We start from the raw sequence: 27,503 nt of genomic DNA on the forward strand, positions 1-27,503 counted from the left end.
CCAGACTTGCTTTCGGCACAATTTACAGTGCACGCTACTCTGTTTTTAAGTCAGACTTGAAATAGCCGAAATACCTTCACACTACGGAACTTCTATGGCTCTTCCGTTCGACAATCTCTCCGGCGTTGGAAGCATCATCTGTTTTCTCTTCGGTCACGCTCGGTTGATTTTTCTAGTCGGCTCACTCATTTCCTCCATTACCCGGGCGGTACGGTGGCTGGCTGCTTCCCAAACAAGTACACATGTGCGGCTTGGCACTTGTGCTGTACGTAACAAGTCACGTGACGTGACGCTGCGGCTGTGATTGGTTCGGCTCTGCGCTACTTAATTTGGATTGGCTGTTCTCTTTTTTTTCTTTTTTCTTTTTTTTAAGAGGACAAGAGCGGTGAGGTCTATCGCGATAGCTTAATTTCTCTATCGAGTAAAAGTTATATCGCGATACATATCGTTATCGTTCTATCGCCCAGCTCTAACTTCAGCGTTGGAAAAACTGCTGCCAGCTCCAAGTAATTTCTAGCGAGGTGTCATTTACGGCGGACCCCTCGGAAATATACCCCTATCCTGTTAATGTAGTATCCATTGTCAATTTTCCTCATAATAACGGTATTCAAAGGGTCACCAACAGTGAACAGTTTGGGGTCCCTCCAGTGACCGAGAGCCAGTAGACATTCGGGGAGAAATTTTGGCCATATGACTGAGATAACGTCTCACATCCAGCTGCAGCGAGGACAGCCCCTGGGGAAATGACGGAAATCACCGAAATAATCAGTCCAGTTAAACGCAAGCAAGCTGTTAATGAGACCAGCTTTCTGTTGCGAAACAGAGTTATTTGTAGGCTATGCCCTGGAACGCAAACCTAAAGAATTAGCATTTATCCAGAACTGGAAATGTGGAAATGAGTGTCTTGTAGATCTATCGATGTGAATAGATCGAAACAACACATTTTGTGTCAACATTCTGAATTTGTATTTTCTGAGGTGAGAACTGAGGGAGCGTTAATTTCAGAATGGGACCAAATGATCCCCCACCTTTTCGGAATTTGGAAATGTCTGGAATAAAAGCCTAGATACCACTCCTCAGCTTAAGAGAGAGGATATTTTGCTCTCTAAAGCCTTTTTGGCCCTGCTCTGTAGCCATTGAACCCACCACGCCATTGTAAATGGTTGGTTTCGTTGCAAACTGTAGCCTGTAGCCCCTGGCAACGGTTGTTAACACTCATGAATAGACTGCGCGTGCTTGCCATTCCTCCACCCTGGCGGCTAATTAACCCAGGGGACGAAAGTTCAGAAACAAGGTCCAGTCACACTGCTCTCTTGGCTTTATGTCTGGCTTCATAAAAAAAATAAAACATGTCCGTACATACTAGGGGTGCAACGATACTCGTATCGGTATTGAACCGTTCGATACAGTGCTTTTGGTTCGGTACGCATATGTATCGAACAATACAAAAAATTTTATTTATTTTATCAACTTTTCTTCTGACAATGCTGTCTGTGTTGAGCGCTCAGTGAATCTGCGTTCAACTACTGTGCCTAGGCTGCACTGTCGAGTGCAGATCCACTGAGCGCAGCTCAAGCTAGCAAGACAGAAGCTAAGCTCAAAGCTGAACCTCCCCCACCCTCATTCAGATCTGGCGTTTGGAACTATCTTGGTTTTCATGTGAAGCATGACCCTGATGGTAAGCGCGTCATGGACAAAAGAAAAACAATATGTCGGATGTGCCACGCAATGCTCAATTGGTGGGAACTAGTGCGTTAGCACAGTTATCTTGTTAACGTGTTGACCCCGTCCAGCCCCACACACGGGGCGATCCGTGGTAACTCGTTAACGGAGATTTGCTGCATTATGGCGTTAATGTCATTTTAACGAGATTAACGCTGACAGCACTAGTGGGAACACAACGAATATCACTGCACATTTACACCGACAGCATCCTAGTGCAAAGACAAGTGGAAGCAGACAAAAACAACAAGCATGCATGCTACAAACTTTACCCGAGTCATTTAGACAGCCGTTAGCACATGATTCTCCTTATGGGGACCTGATATGTTTAATATGCTGCTGAGAATATAGCCCAGAAGAAGCGGATAGTATAGCTTTTATTTTGGAAAGAGCCATTTATCTGTAATAAACTCTCTTTTCCAAAGATGAGTGATTTCTCGATCAGATAGATTTATTTATTTTTTTTAATTTGTTGTTTCAGCAACATTACATTTAAAAACCATACTTTGAGTTAAAACATATATTTATAATTTTAATAAATGACAAATTAAAAAGGCATGAACATTTTCTTGTATCGAAAAAATATCGAACCGTGATACCAGAGTATCGAACCGAACCATGAATTTTGTGTATCGTTGCACCCCTAGTACATACCCACAATTCTACCAAAGGCACAGGATGTGCTAGCAGTAACGCGACAACTGCTATTATTTCCTCAATGAAAATACAAAGCTACAGCATAATAAATGTTCCCGAAAACTAAAAAAAAAAACCACGTTCTTGAACAACCTTAATGGCTGCGTCAATGAACATATTCAATTAATTATTCTGGTTGAGGACCGCTGAGGAGCTCTTATAATCTTTACAGGGAAGAAAGTGAGAATGCCTAGTGTGGGGGCCAGGGGTTGGGGGGGCCCTTGTCCTTGAAGTAATTGGTCTGTCTTGAACAGGCGTGGTGGTAGTGGCGCTTCCGTGATTGGTCACGCCAGAGGGCGCTTCCCATAGTGAAATACTGAAGGAGGTTTGAAAGAAAACATTTAAATGAGGTATTGATTGCACACTTTTCTAAGACAGATGAGGAAGCTTATTTTTACTCAGCTTTGCCCTTTATCTGGTAGCCACAATGTAATCCCGCTCCCACCTCCTTCACAAATCTCAAAGGAGCAGTCTCTGCTTAGTTTTAAACTCTTTGGAAAGAACATTCTGCAGCCAGCGATCAATAGCCTCCCCGGCAGGGCGTGGAGGTGGTGACATCAATTACCACTTGGATCAAGTTGATAAAGTAGTGTCCTTTTGGAAATGGCATTTAGCCTCCTTGTCTTTGTGTACAGGAAATAAGGCTGTCTACATTAAAATAAGGGATCTTTGGACTGAACCGTCCTGATGTTCAGCCTGAGCAGATACTTGTGATACCTCTGAACCAGTCAGAAATAGTTCATTTATTTTTTCCTTTGTTCTGATGTGTCATGATGATATAAAGGATTTTAATAGAAGTGCTGAGGTGATTTTAGTTTGTCAAAATTTGAAGTATGGTTAATTAATCCTTAATTTACTCCTGTAAACAAACATATCACAGCAGTATAAATCAAAAAGTTGGTCTACTTTAGACATGGGCATTCTTGCAGTGACTGTTGAGATATGGATAATGTGAATTCAGAATTCCTTGAAAGTTTCACGTATTGAATTCTCAAATTTTAATGAATCAGAGTTTAATAATATTTGAATCAAAATATAACCGTGGTGTTGTTATTTTGCCATCACCGTATGTCACACCTGATTAAGCCATGCCCATATAGGGCTTATCACCAACATTACAAATAACTAAAAGCTGTTTTTTATTCAAGAATATTTGGTTGCTTAGAGGCATAATTAAAGCACAAAGCTACAGTTTCAGGGACTTTAATTACATCAGAAGTATTGAGTAAATTATTAGAAGTTTGATGTAAAACATTGGAGGGATTTAGTTTGATAGAAGAGCAATAGATGCGAACAGAAGTGTTAAAATAACCAAATATTTGGCTTGCAGATTTAGCAGGAATACACATTTATTGTTAAATTTTTAGCTTTTTTTTACATTTTACATTTCCGCTGAATTGCCATGCTGAAACACTGCAACTCCAGTTCATTTTCACACGTTTTTTTTTCCCTCTGCTTTTGATGGATATTTCTATATTCTGAAAAGGCTACATCTGGCAGGTGTTAGAGGCCTTAAGTGTTCCCAGCCTTCACTTCTTGTGGGTAGAGAGCCTGCGGGTCATAGGGGATTGCACAAAGGGAGCTGACAGCAAATACGACCCCTTTTAAAAAGTAGAAATGGGATTGATTCCTGCACTCTTGTTGCTTAGCAACTGCAAAGCCTCGTTGAGAGAGAATATTGACCTCTTGTTGATAAAGTCCAATTACATTTTTCCCCCTCCACTCTGTATATCCAGAGATTTTACAATGTCATATTCTCTTCCCCCCTTGTGTGTACACTGTATTTCCCATTCAATATCATGGAGCAATATTATGCGATTGCTGCCTTTTGGTGCCGCTTTGTGACTAAGAAGGTCTTTGAATGAGATAACACGTCTTACATAGCATGAATTTGGCTAACAAGGGCACTCAATGTGACTAACTGGTGTTTGTTGCTAATTCAGTCGATTAACATGTTTCTAGACCTCCTGCTTGCTAAATGGCCCCAGAGCTGCCACAGACGAATTTCTATCACCCCGATAAATGTAATTCAGCCACAGCCAAAACCATTTAGCATGTTCCAGCATGCCCTAAAATGAAAATTGATTTCTAAATTTCATTAACATTTTTCCCTCCTCTCATTCTGTGCACTCTCTGTAAGAGTATCCACGCTTAGCCGGCTGCATGCTCTAATTGCAAATTATCAAGTGCTAATCGATTTGTCCTTTCTGTGGATGTGGGTGAGAATGAGCTTTGCGGTAATCGGTTCTTTTTTCTTAAGAGTTTGAGACTGTTTGCTTTAACTGTAACTGTGGTGAAAGATCATGCACCTGTTGGGTTTTAAGCTTACTGTAAACCCCTGTGAGGTCTTCAGTGAAGCGATGCCGTGCTTGAGATATTTGAGAGATATTTTGTGTCGTTGATGAGCTTTTCTCTTCTCACTTTACTCTTTCTCAGAACACGTCTGCTCCATCATCGCCTCCATGCTGAGAAATCTCAAGTCCCAGCAGAGAAGCAGGCTCCTCAGCAAGTTCACGGAGAACGACTGTGAGAAGGTTTGTATCATTGTCGTCTTGCTGGTTTCTTCATTCTTCTTCTTGCCTTGCAACCCCTTTTTGTTTTGCATCTCATGTTTTTGAGTGCTTCATCAGACTGTGTTGTTGTCTTCATTACCAGTTGTTTTTTTTTCATTCCGAGCAGGTGTACTATATTTCCTAAATTTAAATGACTTAAAAATATATTTTCTAAAATTGCTTTGTACTCTGTGCAATAGAAACGCACTGATCAATATTAGGAGTAGATAATGGTCCAATCCTGACTCAAATGTGTCAGGACTGGGAATCGGTGAGAGAAGGCTCTGAATACTACTACAGCATGACTGAGCTTAAGTAGCCTTACAGCAAGGGTTATTCTGCACTTTGTCATATGTTTGCAACTGGTTTTTACCCAAATACTAGAATGAAACTTACAGGCAACAAAGCTTTCCATATTGGATTCTTTCTGTCATTCATCCACACTTGCTAATATTTGATCTTATATAATGTTTAGCCCCTAGATGAGAGCAGCATCTAGTCAATGAGACTAGTGAAAAAATATTGGATGAAAAGCATAATCAAATTTTTTTTAAATCTTTTATTTTCTTTATCCTTGTACTGTTTTCATTTATTAGTTTACTAAATGTATATTCTTGGGGGTGTTTTTTTTTATGTATTTTATTTGTGTATTTTATTTTGTGACATAATCTTTAGGTCCTGATCTTGCGTTATACATTTTAAAAAAAAAATATCGTTTTGAATACTTCTAGTGCTGCTCGGTACTCTGTATCTGCAGACATTTAAAGTCATTTTATCGGAACTGGGAAAAGTTGATCATCTGTCCCTTTTGGACACTGGTAGTTACGTATTTCTCTGTGCTCCATGATGTAGTGCAGCGGTCCCCAACCGTTTTTGCTCCACGGACCGGTTTAATGTCAGACAATATTTTCATGGACCGGCCATTAAGGTGTCGCGGATAAATACAACAAAATAAAATCATACGACCAAGACAAAAACTGTGGTATTTTGTAAATATAATAATAAACACAAATTCACTGTGTAATTGTGTAACTTTATTAGCAGCATCATCCTGAAATGCGCCAACAACATTGAGTGTAACATCCTCCTCTCTGCCCCTTAATGCTCTCTTGTCGCTATGATAATGCGTAAATATTTCATTCAAAATAAGACACACAACTACAACACGGGAAAAGACCCAGGGAAACCGAGTTAACGATAAAAACCATAAATTTCGCACCCAAGCCTCAACTCTTGCACCCCGGTACCAAAACAACTCACGGACTGTTACCGGTCCAGTCCGCTGGTGTAGTGGTTTACATATTCTCTTTACACAGAGAAGATCCTTGGTTAGGACTGGGAGGAGATACAATCCCAGCCTCATGGGGTCACAAGTTTGTGTACTCCTCATGCCGGCCCCAAGCCCACTTAAATGGGAGGATTACATTTGGAGGTCATCTGTGCCTAATCAAACATGCAGATCCATCCGCTGTGGCGACCCTTGTGAGGGAGCAGCCAAAAGAAGCTTTTAACTATTAGTCAGAAAATTCACATGGCAGTCACATCAACTGATTTCCCCCAAGCCTCTTCCTAATATCTTGAGTTTTTGTTCAAACTAGTCTTTAGTTTAAATTTACGTGAGCTGCATCAACAAAACTTACGCCCAGTCGTAACTTTGAGCGGTCTTTGCGATGCAAAATGTTTTACAGCAACTGTAGAGGATCAAAAGGAAAAAAAAGACAAGTTCAGTGACATTTCATTTATAAAAGTATTAAAGTTGTGTGGTCAGTAAAAACAAAACACTGGCTGCCTAGCTTTAACTTCATGACAACAGTGTTGAACATGTATAATGAATGTACAAATTATTACTCTTGGAAATAATTTTTAATCATAGATAGACTACATATGTTTTCTTTCAAAAGCAAAAACAAAAAAGTCTATTTTGAAACTGGTAGAAATACCACAGCTAAAAAGGTTAGTATACATGGAAACGAATAAAGCAAAAGTGATTAAAGGTGAAAGCCTGAATATTCAGCGTATCCACGATTGGGCTTTGCCACAGATCTTATTTTCATAACTAGGGCTGCTCGATTATGGCAAAAGTGATAATCACGATTATTTTCACTGAAATTGAGATCACGATTATTTGACGATATTTATTTAACCCTTTAAGACCTACTATAGAACCAAGTCCACCAGAGCTTATATTATTTTTTTACATGCTGTAGTGCCATTTGTGGGAGCATTTCAAGTTGCTATACATCAATACAACTGTTATAGCCCATATTTTAATAATATGTATGCATTAAGTGCATAGTAATTACATAAATTGCAAAAAAGTGCAATAAACTACAAAAAAAAATTGAAAATCGCTTTTGTTTTGTTTACATATATTTCTACTTGGAGAAATTTAAGAGGTTTATCCCTCAAAACTTTAAATACAATAAAGTTGCAAAAAATAGTTTACAACAACAGGAAATTTATTTTGAGTGTCTTCATAGTTTTATTTTGGAGATACAGCAATTTTTATATACTGCAGGAAAAACAAAAAACAATCCTATGATGCAAATTTGCAAAGAAAACAGCATGTGCATCATTTCACTGTGGGAAGTGTTACGAACAGCTGATAGGAACGGCAAAGCGTGTTTCTGGAATATTATGTTTTTGTTCCTGCAAGCGCTTTTTATGCAATTTTTGCAAAGCTATATGTAGAACGAAACCGTGACCGAGGACAAGCTGATGGCATAAGATGTAAGTACAACTCCTCCGGTTTCATATGCAAAACAAATTATTGCGCTAGCTTACACGGTTCAGGTTCTACAGGGATTTAACAATAGTTACGCAAAACGGAGCATGCAGCTCTGACCGGCTTTAAAGGGTTAACAATGACTTTAAAAAAATAATATAAAATAGTGTGCAACACCACTGAAGTTTTTTTTTTTTAAACTCTCTTTTCAACCAACGGAAGTCACTCAACAAATAACTTCTGCTTAGCTTTCCGAGCTTGCCTCGGGTCCTCTTAATCAGCGGTCTCCAACCTTTTTTGCGCCACGGACCGGTTTATGCCCGACAATATTTTCACGGACCGGCCTTTAAGGTGTCGCGGATAAATGAGGGAGGGGCTAATAATCGGCTCAGTCATTTTTAATGATCGTTGAAAGCCCAGATCGTAATTGTGATTAAAATTCGATTAATTGAGCAGCCCTATTCATAACATACTTACATTAGAAGGCCATTCAGCTTCCCCACACTTGGGGAACACCTTTACCTGAACCAGTCTGCAGTAGTTCTATTTTTTCCAGAAACTAGTTCTAAGACGTTACGAGAGGTTAAATACACCGAGGTCATCGAGTCACTCTGTACCTGTGTATACCGTCTCCCATATGTTGCAGAATGTGAGAAAGCAATTATGATGTCAAACCTGACAGCGCGACACACTGCACACTCTCCCACCACCCACCTCAACTCCCACGATCCTACTCACATGTGCCCAAATGTGTCATATTCAGCCTGTGGCTCAAGGCCATTTTATTGGATGCATGACTTTTTTTGAAAATGCCTGTGGTACAAATCAAATGTCGATAGCTTTCTCACTACTGAGGCAACCTAGAGTCTCATTTTAATCAGCTTTTAAGGTTTGTATCCAGCGTCTGGCGATATGTTAAGGCAATAAGGGAAGCTTGTGTTTTCTTCTCTTTGTTTGCCACTCCATAGGTTACTCCCTGCAAAAGGTCTGTAGCCAAATAAATGAGGGGATGATCAGTGGCATACTAACATATAAAAAGAAATATGAAATTGGAAATGTATTTTTCTAGTGTTACTTCATTTTAAGAAGGTGGAATTTGTTTGTCCCTGTTAGAATTTTTCCATATATGCTCGCAGAGCTTCATCCTGCTTTTGCGCTGCTTTGTAGTGTCCTCTTTATGTTTCTTTTTTCCACTTTGCATCTCTCACTTTTTTTCTACTTTGCTCTATTTCATTTTCTCTCCAGGTTGATCGACTGATGGAGTTGCATTTTAAGTACCTCGAGGCTGTTCAACAGGCTGACAAAAGGATTGAAGGAGAGAAACATGTAAGCATCTCTTCTTTTATTCCTTTTTCCCATCCCTCCCTCTTACCCTCTCAGTCTGTCAGTGAGGCTTTTTGATTTGATGATGAATTTACATTATGCATTCGTGTTTCCTGGATTTCATTATTGACCACAAACAAAAGCCACCAATGAATTATGAGTCACTGAGACATTATTCGGAGTAATATTGCTATACAGGCGTTTTTCTGTTTTGGGTTGGTTTGATCTTTTTGATTTGTTTGTTTTGTAGGACAAGACAAATTCCAATAAAGCTCTGTAAAATATAACTAAGAACAGAATGCAATGATTTCCAAATACCATTAAGCAATGTTTTACTCACAATGGATTAAAAAAACATGGAAGAAATGTACCATTTCAGGCGAAACTAGAGTTATTTTTAATTTGATGGCATCAACATGGGTTAAGGCCATCCCCTCTTCTTTTCACAACAGTCTGTAAATGTCTGGGACTGAGGAGAGCAGCTGCTAGACTTTTGAGAGTGTTGTTTTCCCATTCTTGTCTGATAGAGGATCCTATTGTAAAAGCTGCAGTATGCAGCTTTGCGTTGCCTTGCTGAAATATGCAAGGCCCTGCCTGAAAAAGACAATGGATGGGAGCTTATGTTGCTGTAAAACTTGAATAGATCTTTCACCACTGATGGTACATTTCCAGCTGTGCAAGCTGCCAGTTCCATAAGAACCAATGTACCGCCGTACCATATGAGATGCAGACCTTGGCGTTGAGGACTGATGACAAATTGGATGATCCTTCTCCTCTTTAGGACACAGCGTCCATGTTTTCTAAGCAGAAATGTAAATTCATTGGACCGCAGAACAGAGAAGCACTATTTCTGGACCTTGTTCAAATATGGCTTCGTCTTTGCATGATTAAGCTTTGTCCTGCGTTTGTGGACGGCAGGCTGTACCGAATGCACCCAGATAAGTTGCCCAGAACTTACCATTCCTGCATTCCCTTTCCAGGCCTGGAAGAGTTTGTGTGTGTATTAAAGGCTATAGATAGAGAAAACTTTGGGGCCATTTACTCAAGATTTATGGCCCTTTTTTATAAGTGATGAACAGCCTAATTTAGTTTAATGTTTTATAAAAGCCCGTCCACCCATTCCTTCATTTTCTTAACCACTTGTCCAATTCAGGGTCATGCTAGTGCTGGAGCCTATCTCAGCTGTCATATGGCACGAGGCGGGGTACCTCTCTGGACAGGTGGCCTATTCAGAGTGTCAGAAAATGGGAAGAGGGAAATGTATTGTCAGTAAGAGCTCATTTATCAGGTGGTTTATCTGTGGTGTTGCGTCGACACTCTTTTAAAGGACACGTACAGAAGCATTGCTAGGTTGAATACATTTAGAGAGAGAGGAAGAGAAGGAAGTTAAGAGACAGGTCTGTGAGTTACTTGAGCAGTCTGCAGCAGGTCATCGCAACAGCACAAGATAAACTCTGAGTTGGAATTGTCCACGGACGGGGGAAAAAATGTGGACCGCAGCGCAATATCAGACAGACATGGTTTTGTATTGTCCACCAGCTAAATCACACTGCAATATAGATGTTCAGATTTCAGCTGCATTTCCTGTTTGAAAGGATTGGTGTTTGCGTTCAAAAATACAGTCCTTTTTGGTTTTTTTGGAGGGATGGGGTAGATAAGGTGTGCGGTTCCACACAGTGTCACATCCAAAGCCATGAGGGAAGAGACCTAAAATACAATCACAGTCCTGCTGATAACAATATGACAGTTTACAGAAGAATGGAAAGTTTGATAGCTGTGTGAAAGCGGCCTATTGAGCTGTCTGCGTGTGTATATGTCAGCGCATTGAGCTGTGGGCTAGACGCAACGATAGAGGGCTAGAGATAGAAGATAAGTGACCGAGCAGGGGATAATGGCTTGAATGGAGAGAGAAAGAGCCTCAAAAAGGTTGGAAGATAAGAAAAGACATAGTTATACTTTAAATATCTCAACAGATATATAGTCAAAATAAGAGGAGATGGTGTCATAAATGCAAGGAGAAAGAGCGAGGTTTGAGTGAAAGCGAGAATGACAAGGGGAACCGGGGTTTGGCTGGAGACAGATAAGTGTGAGATTCCTATCTAAAGATGACAGAAGATTAATTTCTCAGACAGGCATCTTTGGTGGGATTGCCAAGAAAAGGCCAGACAGTTTGACATTTTCTCTCCATCTCTCTTTCTCCTTTTCTCTTCTCTCTCCCTGCCTCCCTCTATCGTTCTCTCGCCTCTTCTTCCGTGATGGTGGAAGTATGACTGCGATAACATGGTGATAAGAAACATGTCTACGTGTGCAGCTATCTTTGAAGCCACATGGTTTTGCTTCAGCCAGTTCAGCCTTCATACTGTGAGCCAGTTTGTCGCACAGCAACAGTATTCTCTTCATTTTACACTGAAAAAGAGAATAATTAAAATATCTAGGCTCTGACTGGAGGTTTTTTCAGCTAGTAGTCATGAGCTCAAGTAAATCACATTGATAAGATGCATTTCTTTATTCGAGTGCACATTTTTTAGGTTGAATCAGAGCACTGTTTTAGTTTCCGTGTTGGTGAGCATTATTCACCTTTTATTTTTGCTTGCAAAGGAGCACTTGTACCATTTATAGACTTATAGTTATATGAATATAAGTGTTTAATGGTGTAGAGCAGGGGGGTCCAACTCCAGGCCTCAAGGTCCAACACAGCTGATTTAAATGGCTAAATTACCTCCTCAACATGTCTTGAAGTTCTCCAGAGGCCTGGTAATGAACTGATCATTTGATTCAGGTGTGTTGACCCAGGGTGAGATCTAAAAACTGCAGGACACCAGCCCTCGAGGCCTGGAGTGGGATATTCCTGGTGTAGAGCTATATATTGGCATGCATATTGTAGCCTGAAGCCTCTAGCATGTAGCAGGGATATGAAGTACTTTACGGTGGGGTAGTGCTGTCTGTGGACCCAAAGTCATTTATAGACTGAAGTGCTTTTTGTCACATTTGGAGTGGTAACACTCATAAAAGGTTAAAGTGAAAATAAGGGCATATACACTCAGGTAGGATGGGTGTTTAAATGATGTACGGTTGGTGCTAAGGGGCCAAAAGTGTGCAAAGAAATGATCCCCCACAGCATTACATCATACATTACATCCATTGATACTGTATAGATCTATGTTTTCATGTTGTTTACACCTTAATTCTTCTAGCAGTCTAGCTGTTCTCCTCTGACATCAGCGAGGAAGTTTTGCTGTGTGTAACTTATGGCCTCACGTGTACCCATGAGGCCATGATTGTTCTCTCCAGCTCCTTTTGACATGTCATTTTAATTCACAAACCATAGAAATTCCATTAGTGTTTTCTGATTTGATCACTTCTTCTCCTTAATGTTGGACAACAAATGATACTGCGGTTGCAGTGGTTTCCTTCCCGCTGGTCCGACATCCAGTCCTGAAAACACCCGAGTGATATTTTAAGTCTGTGTGAATCCAAATGCCACGTTACTTTAAATAAGGCGATAAAGACGCCAACCCAGTTCTGTCCAGCGCCTCGTCAGAATCGACTGCCGTCAGCAGCAGCAGCGTTTTATCTCTCTCCGCCGTGCTTTTTGGTTTCCCCTGGTTAAGCCTGTTTTTAAGGGGCGGTAAGCAAAATGTTTTTCCTCTGCAACATATTATCCACAGATTTCTCAGGAGGATAGCAGAGGAAAAGCTGCTGCTGCCTTTTCTCTGCATCTCCAGCCCAGTCCCTTTCTAATAAGCTGCTTATTTTCTTTCCACCTTGGTATCTCTTTCTCTTTTCTTTCTATCCCACTCATTCTCTCCTCCTTTTTCTTAAAGCTGTTTTTCATCCTATCATATTTCCAATTTTCCTTTTTCTGCATTAAATTGCGTTTTTACATACCTCTAATATTATTATTCTACTTAATTTCCATACCCCCCTTTTTCTTCTACCTCTCCTTCTTCCTTTACTTCCTTGTGAGCAGCTTATGTATAAAATGTATTTCTTGTTGTGCATCTTTTCTCCTTCATCCTCAGTTTCTGTTGCTATATCACACCACCTCACTCCTCACACATCTTTCTTATTTCCCTCAGTTCTCCTTTCCTCCTCTCCCTAATGCCGCTGCTTTCAGTTCTCTTCCTTTCCAAACCTTCCCTTTGCTCTCAGCTTGTTGGTAACAGCTCTTTGAGATTGATGAAGCTCAGCAAAACATGGCTGAGGCCGACCTCAATACTGTAAAATGCCTGAGTGCACTTTCCTAGCTCCTAAGAACTCAGTTGCTGGCGGTGTTGTGTGTGTGCATGTGTGAGAGAGAGCGAGTGTGGGTTTCCTTTACTGGTCTGTAGCAAGTACAGCAGAAATGAGCTAGTTTAGCTTTGCTGACAGTAGACATTTTCAAAGAAAGTCTGTGTTAAGTTGGAATTGGTTTTGCACCTGGATGTGATATATTTAGTTTTCTTAAACGTCCTCCAAGAATAAATGTTTTCCCTCACTCGCTCTCCCTCTCTGTTTCCTGATTCATACACGATTCTTCAGTGAAATTTTGTTTGTGTCACAGCTTGTTTATCTTCCTGTCATCATTTCTCTTTCTCCTCTCAGCTTTTTTTTTTTTTATCCTCATCTGTTATTCTTTCCCTTTAAAAGTCACCCTCCATTCATATATTTGACTGTTTAGTCCTCAGGGATTTAGGACTAAAAATTACCTTTAACCAGAGTGTGCCCAGCTCCAGTTTGGACTGAATTATTTAATGTTAACAGGTATTAACTTTTCAGTCTTAATTCAAAAAGACATGTCTCTCATTTCTTCATCTACTGTGTTCATATAAAAATAATTTCTAAAGACTAATACATTTTAAAGGGGAAAAAATGCTGTTGTATTTACAGGTAATGTTGCACTTCACAGATGGAAGTATTGTGGTATTATTTTACCAAGCTGTAAACTTAGAGTCAAGTGTCAGATACACAGAGACCAATTTTTGCATCTCCTTGTTAAAATCTCTTTCTTTTACCCAGTGATCCAATTTATTTTAACCAACACATTTATGTGGTATAGAAGTGTCACAATCACTGATTTTCACTACATGATTATTGTAGACAATAGCAATGATATGACCATGATAGCTTTAAAAAAAAAAAAAAAAAAACAATTCCCCAGATGTAAATATTTAAAATATGTGGTTAAACTGGTATCAAGAAATGTGAAGCAGGTGAAAATACAACAAAAAACTGCAGTGACTAAATCAGGCCATCCAAAAACACCTCTGAGTCAAGGACATGGTGATGGAGTGAACAGGTCAGCGATAGAAAGGAAACAGGGATGAAGAAGTAGCAGAAAGAGCAGACAGAAAACTAGTAATTAAATAAATAATTAGCTAAATCAAATCTACACCCATGTGAGTGACTCAGTCAAAATTAGCAAGTTTGTTGTGGGAAGTTTCAGTTAGTATGTGAGAGGTGAATGCCGATAGCTATAGTCACCTTATTTCAATTAGCCATGAGGCGAGTGGGTAAGTTCAGGCATCAGTGCAGAGCCGTGCTAAATTGGTGAGTAAGTCAAACCATAACTGTTCTGTTCATGTGCACTTTGTAAAGAAAATACATTATGATCTGATGTTTAATTGTTTTAATATATAGTGGGTACTGCCAATACTGGTGTATCATGATGAACTTAATTAGGTCTAGCACTGAATATGGCCTAATGCAGCAATAAAAGCTTCTTTTATTAAAGATATACACTCAGTGGCCACTTAACTATTTACTCCTTGCTTGCACACGGTTAGATTTTTTTCTGCCTTCAGACGTACCTTATTTGTTCACTGTGATGACACATTGAAACATGAAATATTTCTCTAAGATTTTAGTCTTTATTGATATCATAGCATCATGCAGTTGCAGCAGATTTTCAGCTGCACAGCCATAATCCAAATCTCCCATTCCACCACATCCCAAAGGTTCTCTGATTGAGATCTGGTGACTGGGGAGATTAGCTGAGTACACTGAATCATTGTCATGTTAAGGAAAACAGTTTGAGATGACTTGAGCTTCGTGATGTACTATATTATCCTGCTAAAAGCAGACACCCAGAGATAGATACGCTGTGGTCATACAGGCATGGACACGGTCAGCAACAATACTCGGACAGGCTGTGGCATGTAAACAATGCTCAGTTGTTACTAATGGGCCCCAAGAAAGTATCCGCCATACCATTAGCCTGATTCTTACAAAGACAGAAACATTTTTGTGGGTTTTTTTTGTTGTTGTTGTCGTCGTTTAAATGCTGCTTATGAAAAATTCTGACCTAACCACCAGAATGTTGCAAAAGACACTCTCATCAGGCCAGCCAGTGTTTTTCCAATCATCTATTGTTCAACTTGACACCCAGTGTGGTATTCTGCTTCCTTATCCTTTCTGTCTTCAAGGTTCGACAAGGTTGTGCATTCAGAGTTGCTTTTCTGCGTACGCTGGCTGTAATAAGTGTTAGCTTGAGTTACTCCTGCCTTCCTGGATCAGTCTAGCTATTCTATTCTGACCTCTAGTATCAAGAAGGCATTTTGGCCACTCATTGGGCATTTTATCTTTTTCAGACCATTCCCCTTAAACCATAGATATGGTGATCATCTGCTGTGGACAATCCCAGTAGATCAGCAGTTTCTGGAAAACTCAAACGAGCCTGTGTGGTGCAAACAACCATGTCAAATTCAGAGTCACTTAAATCATCTTTCTTCCTCATGTTGATGGTTGGTTTGATCTTCAGCAGGTCATCTTAACCATATCTACATGCCTGAATCAATGAGTTTGCTGTCATGTGATTAACGGCGAGAATGTATCATCTAAACTGAAAATACTACCAAACTGTAATATTCTAATGATGCCTAAATAATACCTATTGCAGTAAACAACCTAATATTGGAAATAGTTGCGTTACCAGGTGTGAATACTCTTGATATATTGTAACCATCAGTTGTTTGTATCTGTTTTCGAGACAAAAATAAGTGTAGGTAAAAGTCCAATTGGACCAGTCTCATACACTGCGAGGCAGTCCCTGAAGGACCCATAAGTAGGTTAGGGAAGTGCCCGTGTGAAGCCATTACGTAGCTTTAAAGTGGAAAACACAGATAATCTCATTACAGTGCACTTTTCAGCTGTGAAACCTCGGGTCCTGACATTCAAGTGGATGTGACATACAGCACCCAACTAAACATTGTTCCAGACTAAGCTACTCTGCCCCCCCCCCGCGCTACACTGTGAAAACTCATCAGTATTGGATTGAAGAACATGACAAAGAGCCTGAGGTGTTGACCTGGCCTGCAAACTCCCCAGATCCCAGTCCAATCAAGCATCCATAGATGCTCTGAACCAAGGCTGATCCACAGAGACCCTCCCTGCAACTGTCAGGACCAAAAGGATCTGCTGCCAACATTCCAGTGCCAGATTTCCACAGCGTACCTCAGGAGGTCTGTGTTCATGCCCTGATGGGTCCAAGCTGTTTTGGAGGTATGATGTATCAGGTGCTATAGCCTTCCCAAGGACTCTGTTGGACACTTTTTTGGGCTTATTTGGTAGTTTGGGCTAATATGTTAAATTTTTTTCTCTATTTTCAGCATCACGACACCAAATAAGGTAATATGTTTGGTTCTAGAAGAAAACGGTAGCCTTAGAAAAACACCTTTTGTTGGTTTTTCTTTTACTCTTTTGTTACCGTCTTTGTTACGATGTTTGCTTTACTTCCCCAACTCTGGCTAAAAGCAGTGTGCCGCTGCTTTCCTGAGTCTTTGATTGAGTCATCCAGTCAGGGCTAACTCACAATCACAACTTAAAAGATAAATTACAGGAGAAGTGTAGTCCTGTTCATAAAAGAAACATTGAAGGAAGCTGTCAAAGATCGAGAACACAAAGCTGCTTGAGAATGAACACGGACAAACTGTGTTTTACCGTCAACCATTTCAACATTTGATCAGAGCTCAGCACCGAATGTGTTGTTTTTGCTTGTAAATAGCCCCCACCCCACCCCATCTTCCTGTAACACTGCTGTTTTGCGTTTCCCCACTTTGTAAGCAAACGATAACTGATACAAGCCCAGAAGCAGATGACTGTTCTTTGGCTCTCTCCATCACAACTAGAAATCAGCATGTCAACGTGTGTTCTCACAAAGCAGTGTTTGGTTCAGATTTTTCCTTGTGAACCTCTGCATCTCTGTTTCATAATGAGGCTATCTAACCCCTCCTTCTGGAGTTTGCTTAAGCTTCATCAAAAACCATTAGTTCCTACACACACAGCCACAGTGGGTTTTTGTAAATTGCTGACAAAGAAATCACTTTAATTCTGCATCGAAGTATGCCAGCAAAAAAGAGAGCACCGGAATAACAAGCAGACACACACACACACACACACACACACACACACACACACACATTAAGGAGCACACTAGATAAAGGCTCTTGTTCAGAGATATGTACGCTTATGAACATGTCAAACAAAGACCCAAACAAACCTATGTGGTTTCCAAAAGTATGCAGACTGTTCTATAAATCATACACATGCCATCACACAAACACAAGCACAATGCAGCTGAAAATCACTGCTTATTACTTTGTCTGTACTGTAGCCTAGCTGCCAGGCTCCCCTGAGGTTGCAGTAATTGACTTGTCCAGTCCCTCCTTTCAACACGTTTTTCTTCCTCCGCTTCTTCTGTCCGGTGTTTGCCAGAGGGACCGAGCTGACACACAAAAGATATTGGTCACATTGTCAAAACTTACGAGTGAACAAAACTCTCTTGCTGTAATGAATCCTGCCACAGTGCCTACGCCGGTTCAGCTTTTAATATCCCAAATGTCCACTTCCACTGCTTTCTATAATAAATTGTAAATGCACGTCATGCTTCAAAAAGAACTTCCACTCTCTCACACGTTCGTAGGTCTTTCTTGATCTGTCGAGCTTTTCTTGCTGTTACTGTAAAGTGTTGCAGGTGACTTTTGCAAAATTTTTATTACTTTTTCTTTTTGATGAGGCCCGTTGTTGCTGAAGTGTAACTAAATGGATTGTGGATCATGGGTTACGGAAAAGGCCTTTAGAAGTAAACGTCACACATTAATTATGTTAAGTGAGTTACAGTTATAGAGTTTAAGGCTTTTGGTTAAAAACTGCTTCTAGTCCCTTAAACCCCCCAAAAAAGGGGGGGGGGGGTATTCATATAGATAAATGAAAAACTTTCAGTGTTAATTAACCTAGATTTGTATGTTCTGTAACTTAGATTGGAAGCTGGTTCCTCTGGTTTTCAAAGCAGTGTTTTCACACAGCTCGTTATCAGGCATCAGCTGCTGGAGCTGAGAAATGTGCCAAAAAATGCAGTTCTCTATTGGGCACTTGAGGCTGGCTCTGAAAGCGTTGCAACCCCCTTAAACGTTCACGTTAAAATGACATTTAAAAAAAAGAAAAAAAAAATCAGTTCCTTGTAAATGGTTTTTATATTCTGCTTTTCAACTCTTAATACTCAAAGTGCTGTATACAGCTTGCCTTATTCACCCATTCATACATGCACTTTTTCTATGCTTTTTCTACCTAAAGGCTTTTCTATCTACATTCACACACCTTTATACTCTGATGAATGCATCAGAGAGCGACTTTGGATTAATATCAGGGATATTTGTCGTGCAGACTGGAGAAACCAGGGTTTGAACCACCAACCCTCCAATTAGTAGAAGACCTGCTCTACCTGAGCTACAGCTTACCAAAAGTGTACAGCTCCTGGTATTCCCAGGTGGTCTCTCATCCAAGTACTAACCAGGCGCAACTCATTTAATTGAATTATCTGACAAATAATATTGCTTTAAGTGTCATAGAGCCCATCCATGAAGGTTGTTCTTCTGTTTTGATGAGTGAAATTATTCTTAGTCATATGTGTTTTGATAGATTAACATACCAGAGTGCTGATCTTAGCTGTCTTATGTCAGCAAAGAAAACCTTGCACACATTTTTCTGTGACAACATAAGCCTAACTGCAATTTTCTTTCTTTCTGTCATCCTCCATTGGTGACATCATGGCTTCTCTTGCCTTGACCGGCCATATGTACACTCTAAAATTATACACTAAATGTGTTTTGAGTCTGGGCAGATGCTTTTTCTATTAGAGGTTGAGGTGATAAAGTTCTCAAAATTAATATTAGTAGCTGCCAGGATCATACTGAGGAGGAGTTTTCTGAGCATTTCCCTCTTCCTCCTCTTCTGTCATTTTGAAAAACACCTCTCTCTCCTTGGCACAGTTTCTCAGCACTAAATAAATTAAACTGAGCCTCTGACTGTGGAAGCAAATAAAAATGATGCAAATCTGATACTTCACTGACATTAAAAAAAACATTTTGCACAAGTATGATATTAAAATGTCAGGGACATTAGCTGACTTGGGTATTTTTCCCCCTATTCTTGTAATTAATGAAGCCTAAACCAGGGGAAACCATGTGTAACCTGTTAGTTTCTTTTGGATTCACTAATTAAGTCAGTCATGCACCATACAATACTTGTAAACTGAACTTAATAACCAGTTTTCAGCATACATGGCAGCACTCCAAATCAAGTATTTTTTAATCAGCATCACCTGTCATGTTTCAGTTCTGCTCTCTGAATCATTCCAGGTAGGTGTGCTTTATAGTACAAGTAGAATAGTTTTACTTTTTTTTGTTGTTACTTTGTTACTAGTAGCTGGCTGCAAATGTTGCAAAACATATTATGTGTTCCCATTTCTTTAGCTGGAGTAAAAAGAAATGTCAATGCTAACACAGTTTGGGAGGCATAAAATAATATTTTTGGGCCAACAAGGTGATTACTAAGAAGAACCAAAAACTTGGTGTATCTGAGCATGCTATGTAGTTTGTCTTAATTGGTCAAGTGGAGGACAAAAGAAGATGTGGGCAAACCTAAAAATCCAATAAAGACCTGACAGAGGACCTGTGAGATGCATCTGGACGTCTAGTTGATTTATCTGCTGTTCATCTGCTCCTTATCAGAAGTGATGTCAGTGGAAGGATGGCCATCAAGAAGCCATTCTTCAAGAAGGGAAATGGGGAGAAGAGGCTGAGGTATGCCAGATTACACATGAAAGTCGGTGACAATAAGGCTTATGAAGAGAGGTACACCCATTTGTAAAACACAGTTCATGGTGATGAAAAGAAAGAAACGTATGGTCATAAAAAACTAGGAAGAAAAAATAAAAACAGAAAATGGAATGCTGTTGATCATGGACAGGCCTGCTCAGAGCCCGGATGTTATCATTATTGAAGCAGCGTGGGATCTTAACAGAAAACAGAAAAAATCTGCCAACATCCAAAGAAGAGCCTCGACTGTCCTTTAAGAAGCCTGGAGAAATATTCCTGAAGACTACTTTTAAAAAGCTTGCCTAAGAAACTTCAGGCTGTTTTGCAGAATAAAGTAGGCATACCAAACACTGACCTTGAAGCTTGTTAGACTTGTACAAACTCTGAAGGAAAGAAAGAAATGAAGGTTGATGCAAGATTTTTTTCCATAGTACTCTAAAGCCAACTAAACAACTAATACTCATCAAAACATTTCCCTGATTCACCACGTCTTACTCAAACTGAACACATATGGGACTTTTTAAACCCTCTTGACAGACGGCACTCTCCGCAAACATCATCAAAACGCCAACTAAGGGATTATGTGTTGGAACAATGGCATTCCGTCTCTCCAGCAGACTTCCAAAGACTTTGGAGAATCCGTCTCACAGTTCATCAAAGCTCTTCTGGTCCATCAACAATTTAATAAAAATGTATTTTTGTATAATTATTTCAAATGTACTCTAGTGATGGCTAATATGACATCTAGACTAGGTCACTACGTAAATATTTTATGCAATCTCAAGGTTAATGCACAGGGTTTATTGTGTGCGGTCAGCTTGTTGGTTAGGAGTTAATGTGTTACTTGGTTTCAATAGCAATAAATGCCCTAACATTCAGCATCTCATTCCTTTAAATTCATTTTCTATCTAAATGCAAATATGCTTGTATTTAAAACAAAAACAAAAAACAAAAACCCAGTTACAAAGAAGTACTCCCTGAGCAGGGATACCTCTAGTTGAGAATCACTGATGGAGACGTGGATTGTAGTTTTGAAGTCTGCATAATAATATCTTTACCACTGTTTTGCACCACTGGTGCTTGAGGCTTACCTTGTCTCAGAATTCGTTTTGTGTCTTTGATGAAGTTGGATTGTGAGATTTACTGTATCCCCTCCTAATAATGAGCTGACTTGGAAACTGAGATAATCTTTTTTTCCCCCCCTCCTACAGGAGGGAAAGGCAACGCAGTTTAAATTCAAATAACTTTGTTTCAACTTTTGTGCATCTTTAGTATGTATGGTTGACAGCAACAAGACTGAGCTCTGGGGCTCTATTTTACAATGCGATAACACTCCTCTTTGTAATAAAACAGAATACTAGGCCACGGTTTTACTCAGAGGACACAGAAGACAAAAAATGCCCTACATTTAATGGCTTTATTAACGGTTCTTGTTTTAATTATCTGCATTGTCTTGCATGTTTAACAAGCTGCATTATATACCATGGCTTTGTTGTAAATGTGTACTGGGCTGTCTTCTCTTAGGAATGAAATCGATAAATCGGGGCTCCATCCTGCTGTTAAATCACAAAGTCTCTTACACTGACATGCTATTTTGTTTCCCAGCTTTGCAGCATGGTTTAAAAGTGCTTCCACAAAATAGTCTTGTAATGTAGTCCTCAGAAGAGGCAGCTTTTCAATGTGATTGATCTTAAAGGAGAAGTCCTTAGAGATTAAATCATTTGGGTCTGAAGGTCATGGGGATACCCATTAGCTTGATGCTGAAATCCATGTTTTGTTTTTTGCTTTACCGATATACAGTGGGGCAATACTGTATTTGTACTTTGTAACATAACCTTTGTTGGCAATAACAGAGGTCAAACTTTTACTATAGGTCTTTACCAGGTTTGCACACACAGTAGCTGGTATTTTGGCCCATTCCTCCATGCAGATCTTCTCGAGAGCAGTGATGTTTTGGGGCTGTCGCCGAACAACACGGACATTCAACTCCCGCCACAGATTTTCTATGGGGTTGAGGTCTGGAGACTGGCTAGGCCACTCCAGGACTTTCAAATGCTTCTTACGGAGCCACTCCTTTGTTGCCCGGGCGGTGTGTTTTGGATCATTGTCATGTTGGAAGACCCAGCCTCGTTTCATCTTCAAAGTTCTCACTGATGGAAGGAGGTTTTGGCTCAAAATCTCACGATACATGGCCCCATTCATTCTGTCCTTAACACGGATCAGTCGTCCTGTCCCCTTGGCAGAAAAACAGCCCCATAGCATGATGTTTCCACCCCCATGCTTCACAGTAGGTATGGTGTTCTTGGGATGCAACTCAGTATTCTTCTTCCTCCAAACACGACGAGTTGAGTTTATACCAAAAAGTTCTACTTTGGTTTCATCTGACCACATGACATTCTCCCAATCCTCTGCTGTATCATCCATGTGCTCTCTGGCAAACTTCAGACGGGCCTGGACATGCACTGGCTTCAGCAGCGGAACACGTCTGGCACTGCGGGATTTGATTCCCTGCCGTTGTAGTGTGTTACTGATGGTGACCTTTGTTACTTTGGTCCCAGCTCTCTGCAGGTCATTCACCAGGTCCCCCCGTGTGGTTCTGGGATCTTTGCTCACCGTTCTCATGATCATTTTGACCCCACGGGATGAGATCTTGCGTGGAGCCCCAGATCGAGGGAGATTATCAGTGGTCTTGTATGTCTTCCATTTTCTGATGATTGCTCCCACAGTTGATTTTTTCACACCAAGCTGCTTGCCTATTGTAGATTCACTCTTCCCAGTCTGGTGCAGGTCTACAATACTTTTCCTGGTGTCCTTCGAAAGCTCTTTGGTCTTGGCCATGGCGGAGTTTGGAGTCTGACTGTTTGAGGCTGTGGACAGGTGTCTTTTATACAGATGATGAGTTCAAACAGGTGCCATTCATACAGGTAACGAGTGGGGGACAGAAAAGCTTCTTACAGAAGACGTTACAGGTCTGTGAGAGCCAGAGATTTTCCTTGTTTGAGGTGACCAAATACTTATTTTCCACCCTAATTTACGAATAAATTCTTTACAAATCCTACCATGTGAATTCATGGATTTGTTTTTCACATTCTGTCTCTCACAGTTGAAGTGTACCTCTGGTGCAAATTACTGACCTCTGTCATCATTTTAGGTGGGGGAACTTGCACAATCGGTGGCTGACTAAATACTTTTTTGCCCCACTGTACTTTGTCAACCCTGAAATTCTTTTTAAATAATAGAGGCTAGGCAATAAGTGTCCCTTTTCCGTCATTCTGTCTGGCAGCAAGAATCAGATTTTTAGCTGCTTGGTAAAAGTGAAATTTGGCTGCCTCATTGAAAAGTTAGTATTACCATTTATATGCTTCAATATGAAGGTGTATCATTAGAAAATGGTTGCATTTGCATTATCGGTAGCTTAATAAAGCATGTTTCCTGTGAATGTCACCAAATACACTCAGTTTGTCATTCTGCAAATACATGAATATTTCAGTGTTTTTATTACCAGGCCAGTTGCATCATTCACAATAAATAGTGACTTTACTGATGACGTTTAGATGTAAATCTTAGAGGCTGCAATGTGCTATACACACTGTTTGTATTTCTGTGCCATTCTAGTGGCTTACGCTTCAGATTCCCCTCTCCCCTCAGGTCTGCTTCTTGATCTCTAATGATGATTAATGTAGGCTGTGTGCTTATTGGCACCACTGTGTTATTGGCATACTGACAGGACCGTTAAGATGGATAACTATGCACGTGTGTGTACGTATGTGTAAGTGTGTGAGAGCCAGCAGTAGAGCTGTGAAATCGATTGATTTGTTTGTCTGGTCAATAAGAAAATTGATTTGTGGAAGAGGCTGAAAAACAACACCTAAATTAAACTTGGGCTCTGATTTTTTTCTGTTTGTTGAATCTTTTATAAGTGTGCCACAAACAACAGAAAACTCTGCTTTGTGCTTGAAAACATTTCTCTTTTTACAAGGCTTTTCTGTCTGTTTGTGTGTGTGCAGGAGATGGTCCGTCGTGGGGAGATCTTGGACGACAGCATGGAGGATGAGTTTTACCTTCGTCGTCTGGACGCCGGGCTATTTGTTCTTCAGTTGATCTGCTACATTATGGTGGAGATCAGCAACTCAGGAATCCCACAGGTACACACACATGTGCACGCATGCACACACGCACGCAAACTGGTCCTGGCTTGCCAATTTCCTTTCAGATTAATTGTTCTTAACATGTCTGATCACACAAACTATGAAAACAGATGGAGGTCAAATAGCTTTTAATGGGTGCAGTTTGTTAAAGTGTTGCAGTTGCAGGCAAAAGAAAAATACTACTTAGGCATTTGACTTGCATTATGTCACAGTCTATAACGCCGTGTCACTACTGTTACACTGTAATACTGCTGCTGAAACCTTTTGTCAGGGTTTGGGCTAAATTCTACTGCCTGCAAGGTGCAACCACTGCATTGTTTTCTATATTGTAAAAAATATGAATGAAATATTGGGATAAAGATTTGAGGCAATATTTCCAAGCACTAGTGTTTAAAAGGCCTAGTATAACATAAAAGCCACTATAGTAGAGTCCAAGAATAAACATATGGAGCAAACAATTAGCTTAAAGTTGGACATTTTAAGCTGAGCAAACTAGCATTAACTCAAAGTGGAAACTGTCTTTTTAGCTACAATGTTACCTTTAGTTCTTGTTTATCACTAAAATACAGACCAAGTAATAAGACACATCAAAACAATCAACAATATACAGCTTTAGATAATAGGAATTCTATTTTCTTTTCTTTTTTGTCTGCATGTAGCTTCAACAGAGGGTCCATCAAATTCTTAACCTAAGAGGAGGTTCTGTCAAAGTAGTGCGCCACATCATGAGAGGTGAGTAACTTTATCTTCTCAATATTTCCTTAGTATCTCTGCTACTCTGCTGCACATAAACATACAGACACTGTTTTATGTGAAAACATATGGGGAGTGCTTTAACATATAAATGTGTTTGATCAATACACAAAAGGTTATTAGTATTTTTTAAGCGCTGTTAACGTGAGTAAAGAATTTTGAACATAGCTTTTTATTTTGGATGTTTATGTTATTTTACTTTGCAAACAGGCAAAGTTATTTTACAAAAACCCAAAAAAGCCAGGGTTAAAATCAATCAGTTCCTTTTTGCTGGATAACAACCTGCAGTCGTTTGTTGTGGTTTGCAACAAGTCTGTAACACGCCTTCTCCCCAGGCCATTCTTCTTTGGCAAATCTCTCAAGCTTCTACAAATTTGACGGAGATATTTCTTTACAAGGAGCTACGCATGTTTTGAGTTGTGTTTATGTTGGAGGACAAAATGACGACCCAGATCCAGTTTGGCTTCTGACTGTTGAAATCTTCAGATATCCTTCATTTTCTCAAGTCCAAACTGAGTTCTTTTGGCATGATGCTTTCACAGGTGACAGCTCAAACTCTCGCTGAAGTTTTTATATTGTGGAAGAAAATCCTCAGTTTTAGCTTGATTTTACAAACTTTGAGTATTACAGTACATAAAGTTGAAATGCATCATTGCACAGCAGTGGTTTGATAAAAAGGTTAGTTTTTCAGAAGGCAAATAGTACTGCTTTTGCTTTTTCTGAAGTAATTATGTTATTGTATGCTTAGAAATGCTATGTTATAAATTCCTTGCGCCGTTAAAAAAAGCAGTTGGAAGAATTCTGACAAAAACGTCCATTCTGATAGTCCTCATCTATCAAATTGAAAGTGTGAAATAATTTTCTCCTTATCTTCATACTCTGCAAATGGGAGAATAATCTGTAGTGACACATTTCTCAGCACAGGCCTTTCCCGTGACTTTATATCAAATCTACAGGTTGATCTGGGACCTTGCCCAAAAGCGCAGATCCTTCACCTTAGAGTGAACAAGGATAAAAGTAGAAAAACTGCATATTTTGAAAGGGCAAAGTGGTGCCTTCAAAAGCTGCTCTTACACCCACAGAGATTTATATTACTTTCAGAAGTGCATTTTATTGACACATTTTGTAAAATCCTGTTTCCAAGTGCTTCTCAGCCTGGCAAGGAAACAGCATTTCAGGGGAAAATGATGGTATAATCGCTGTTCTTTGGCTCTGGTTATTGTTTGATAGCAAGCCTGTGCTGTTTGCCTGCCAAAGTGGTTAGGTTGGAATATAATAAAATACCACAAATAATGTCATATGCTCCTGTTCTCTTGAACAAAGAAGTAGGCCTGGGGAGACCCTGTCACTCTGACCTTTGTTTAGTATATTCTTCCTTTGCATTTGCAGTAGCAGAGGTCACCTTGTATGAGAGGGGTGTCTTTAATATTTAGACTGTCCTGAATATTACGATATAGACAATTCAGATGGAAAAATAAACACGATAAAATCGAGCATCTAAAATATCCAGGCAGATGTGATTGTTTTGTTTTTGTTAATTGTATTACCTTTCTGCAGATGGTAAAACAATATGATGAAATTGAGCCTGGCTTGCAAATCTGAACTGATCATATTATCACTGAGTAGAGCAGAGACAGTCTGTCTGTCCTTTATTCACTTTTTTCACTTAGCCAGAGATTTCTCCTCGTGCTATATTTGTTTTCTGCCGTCAAAGACCTAGCAGGTTGTGTTATTTCCTTCGCGGCGCGACATCCATCCTTCCCGTATCATTGTTGGATAAAGCTCGAGGACGTGGCTCCGTTCACACACCCTCTGGCTCTCTGTGGCATGTAACACTGTAGATAGAGCCATCCGTCACACATGGCACTGCCAGCAAGCGTGGCATTTCTCCAGTCCTCCCCGTGTGCGTGTGTGCAGGAATTTGTATCCTAAATGTGGCTGTGTGACTCTTTGTTTTCATCTGCATATTTGCATACACGCACATCGTGCTTGTCCACACTATGTTTTTGCTTACTTACAGGGTTTGTGTGTGTGTGTGTGTGATTGCCATTAGCATGTCTCCATGTTTATTTGTACGCACATGTCCTTGCTTGCTTTTATCTGCACATTTTTTAGATATTAACAAACCTTTGAGAGGAAATCCTTGCAGATGTTTACTTCATTTCTGATTCAGTTTACATTCTGTACTCGTGCCTGCCCTTGAATGTTTTCTACATATTAATGTGCATGTTAGGTTTCCTTGCATGATCTTGATGTGACTTATTTTTCATAAACTATATTGTGTTTATGTGTTCTGCAAATAACTATGCGTCCGCATACATAATAGCTTAGAGCCATTGCATATGTCTATCATAATTCATCTGCGCGCGTGTGGTTCAGTGACCTCACCCTTTCTACTAGGCCACAGTGTGTGGAGCCATCTCCCATTTCAAGTGCCCCACCCGGTCAATGTTAAACCACAGGAAAAGGTTAAGCACATGCAGTGTGTGTCGCCTGCTCTGCTATCTTGACC

General features: G+C 40.0%; 1 protein-coding gene across 1 annotated transcript in view; it reads left to right on the forward strand.

Moving 5' to 3' along the window:
- The window catches only part of ctnnbl1 (catenin, beta like 1), an 83,653-nt gene that overhangs the window by 44,823 nt on the left and 11,327 nt on the right, over positions 1-27,503 (forward strand). Inside the window, exons 12-15 of the mRNA XM_026153900.1 lie at positions 4,855-4,952; positions 8,941-9,021; positions 24,098-24,235; positions 24,898-24,970. Coding sequence (XP_026009685.1) covers positions 4,855-4,952; positions 8,941-9,021; positions 24,098-24,235; positions 24,898-24,970 — 390 coding nt within the window. The remainder of the gene's footprint in view (positions 1-4,854; positions 4,953-8,940; positions 9,022-24,097; positions 24,236-24,897; positions 24,971-27,503) is intronic.

Source organism: Astatotilapia calliptera, chromosome 20, assembly GCF_900246225.1.
Source record: "Astatotilapia calliptera chromosome 20, fAstCal1.2, whole genome shotgun sequence".
NCBI lineage: Eukaryota > Metazoa > Chordata > Actinopteri > Cichliformes > Cichlidae > Astatotilapia > Astatotilapia calliptera.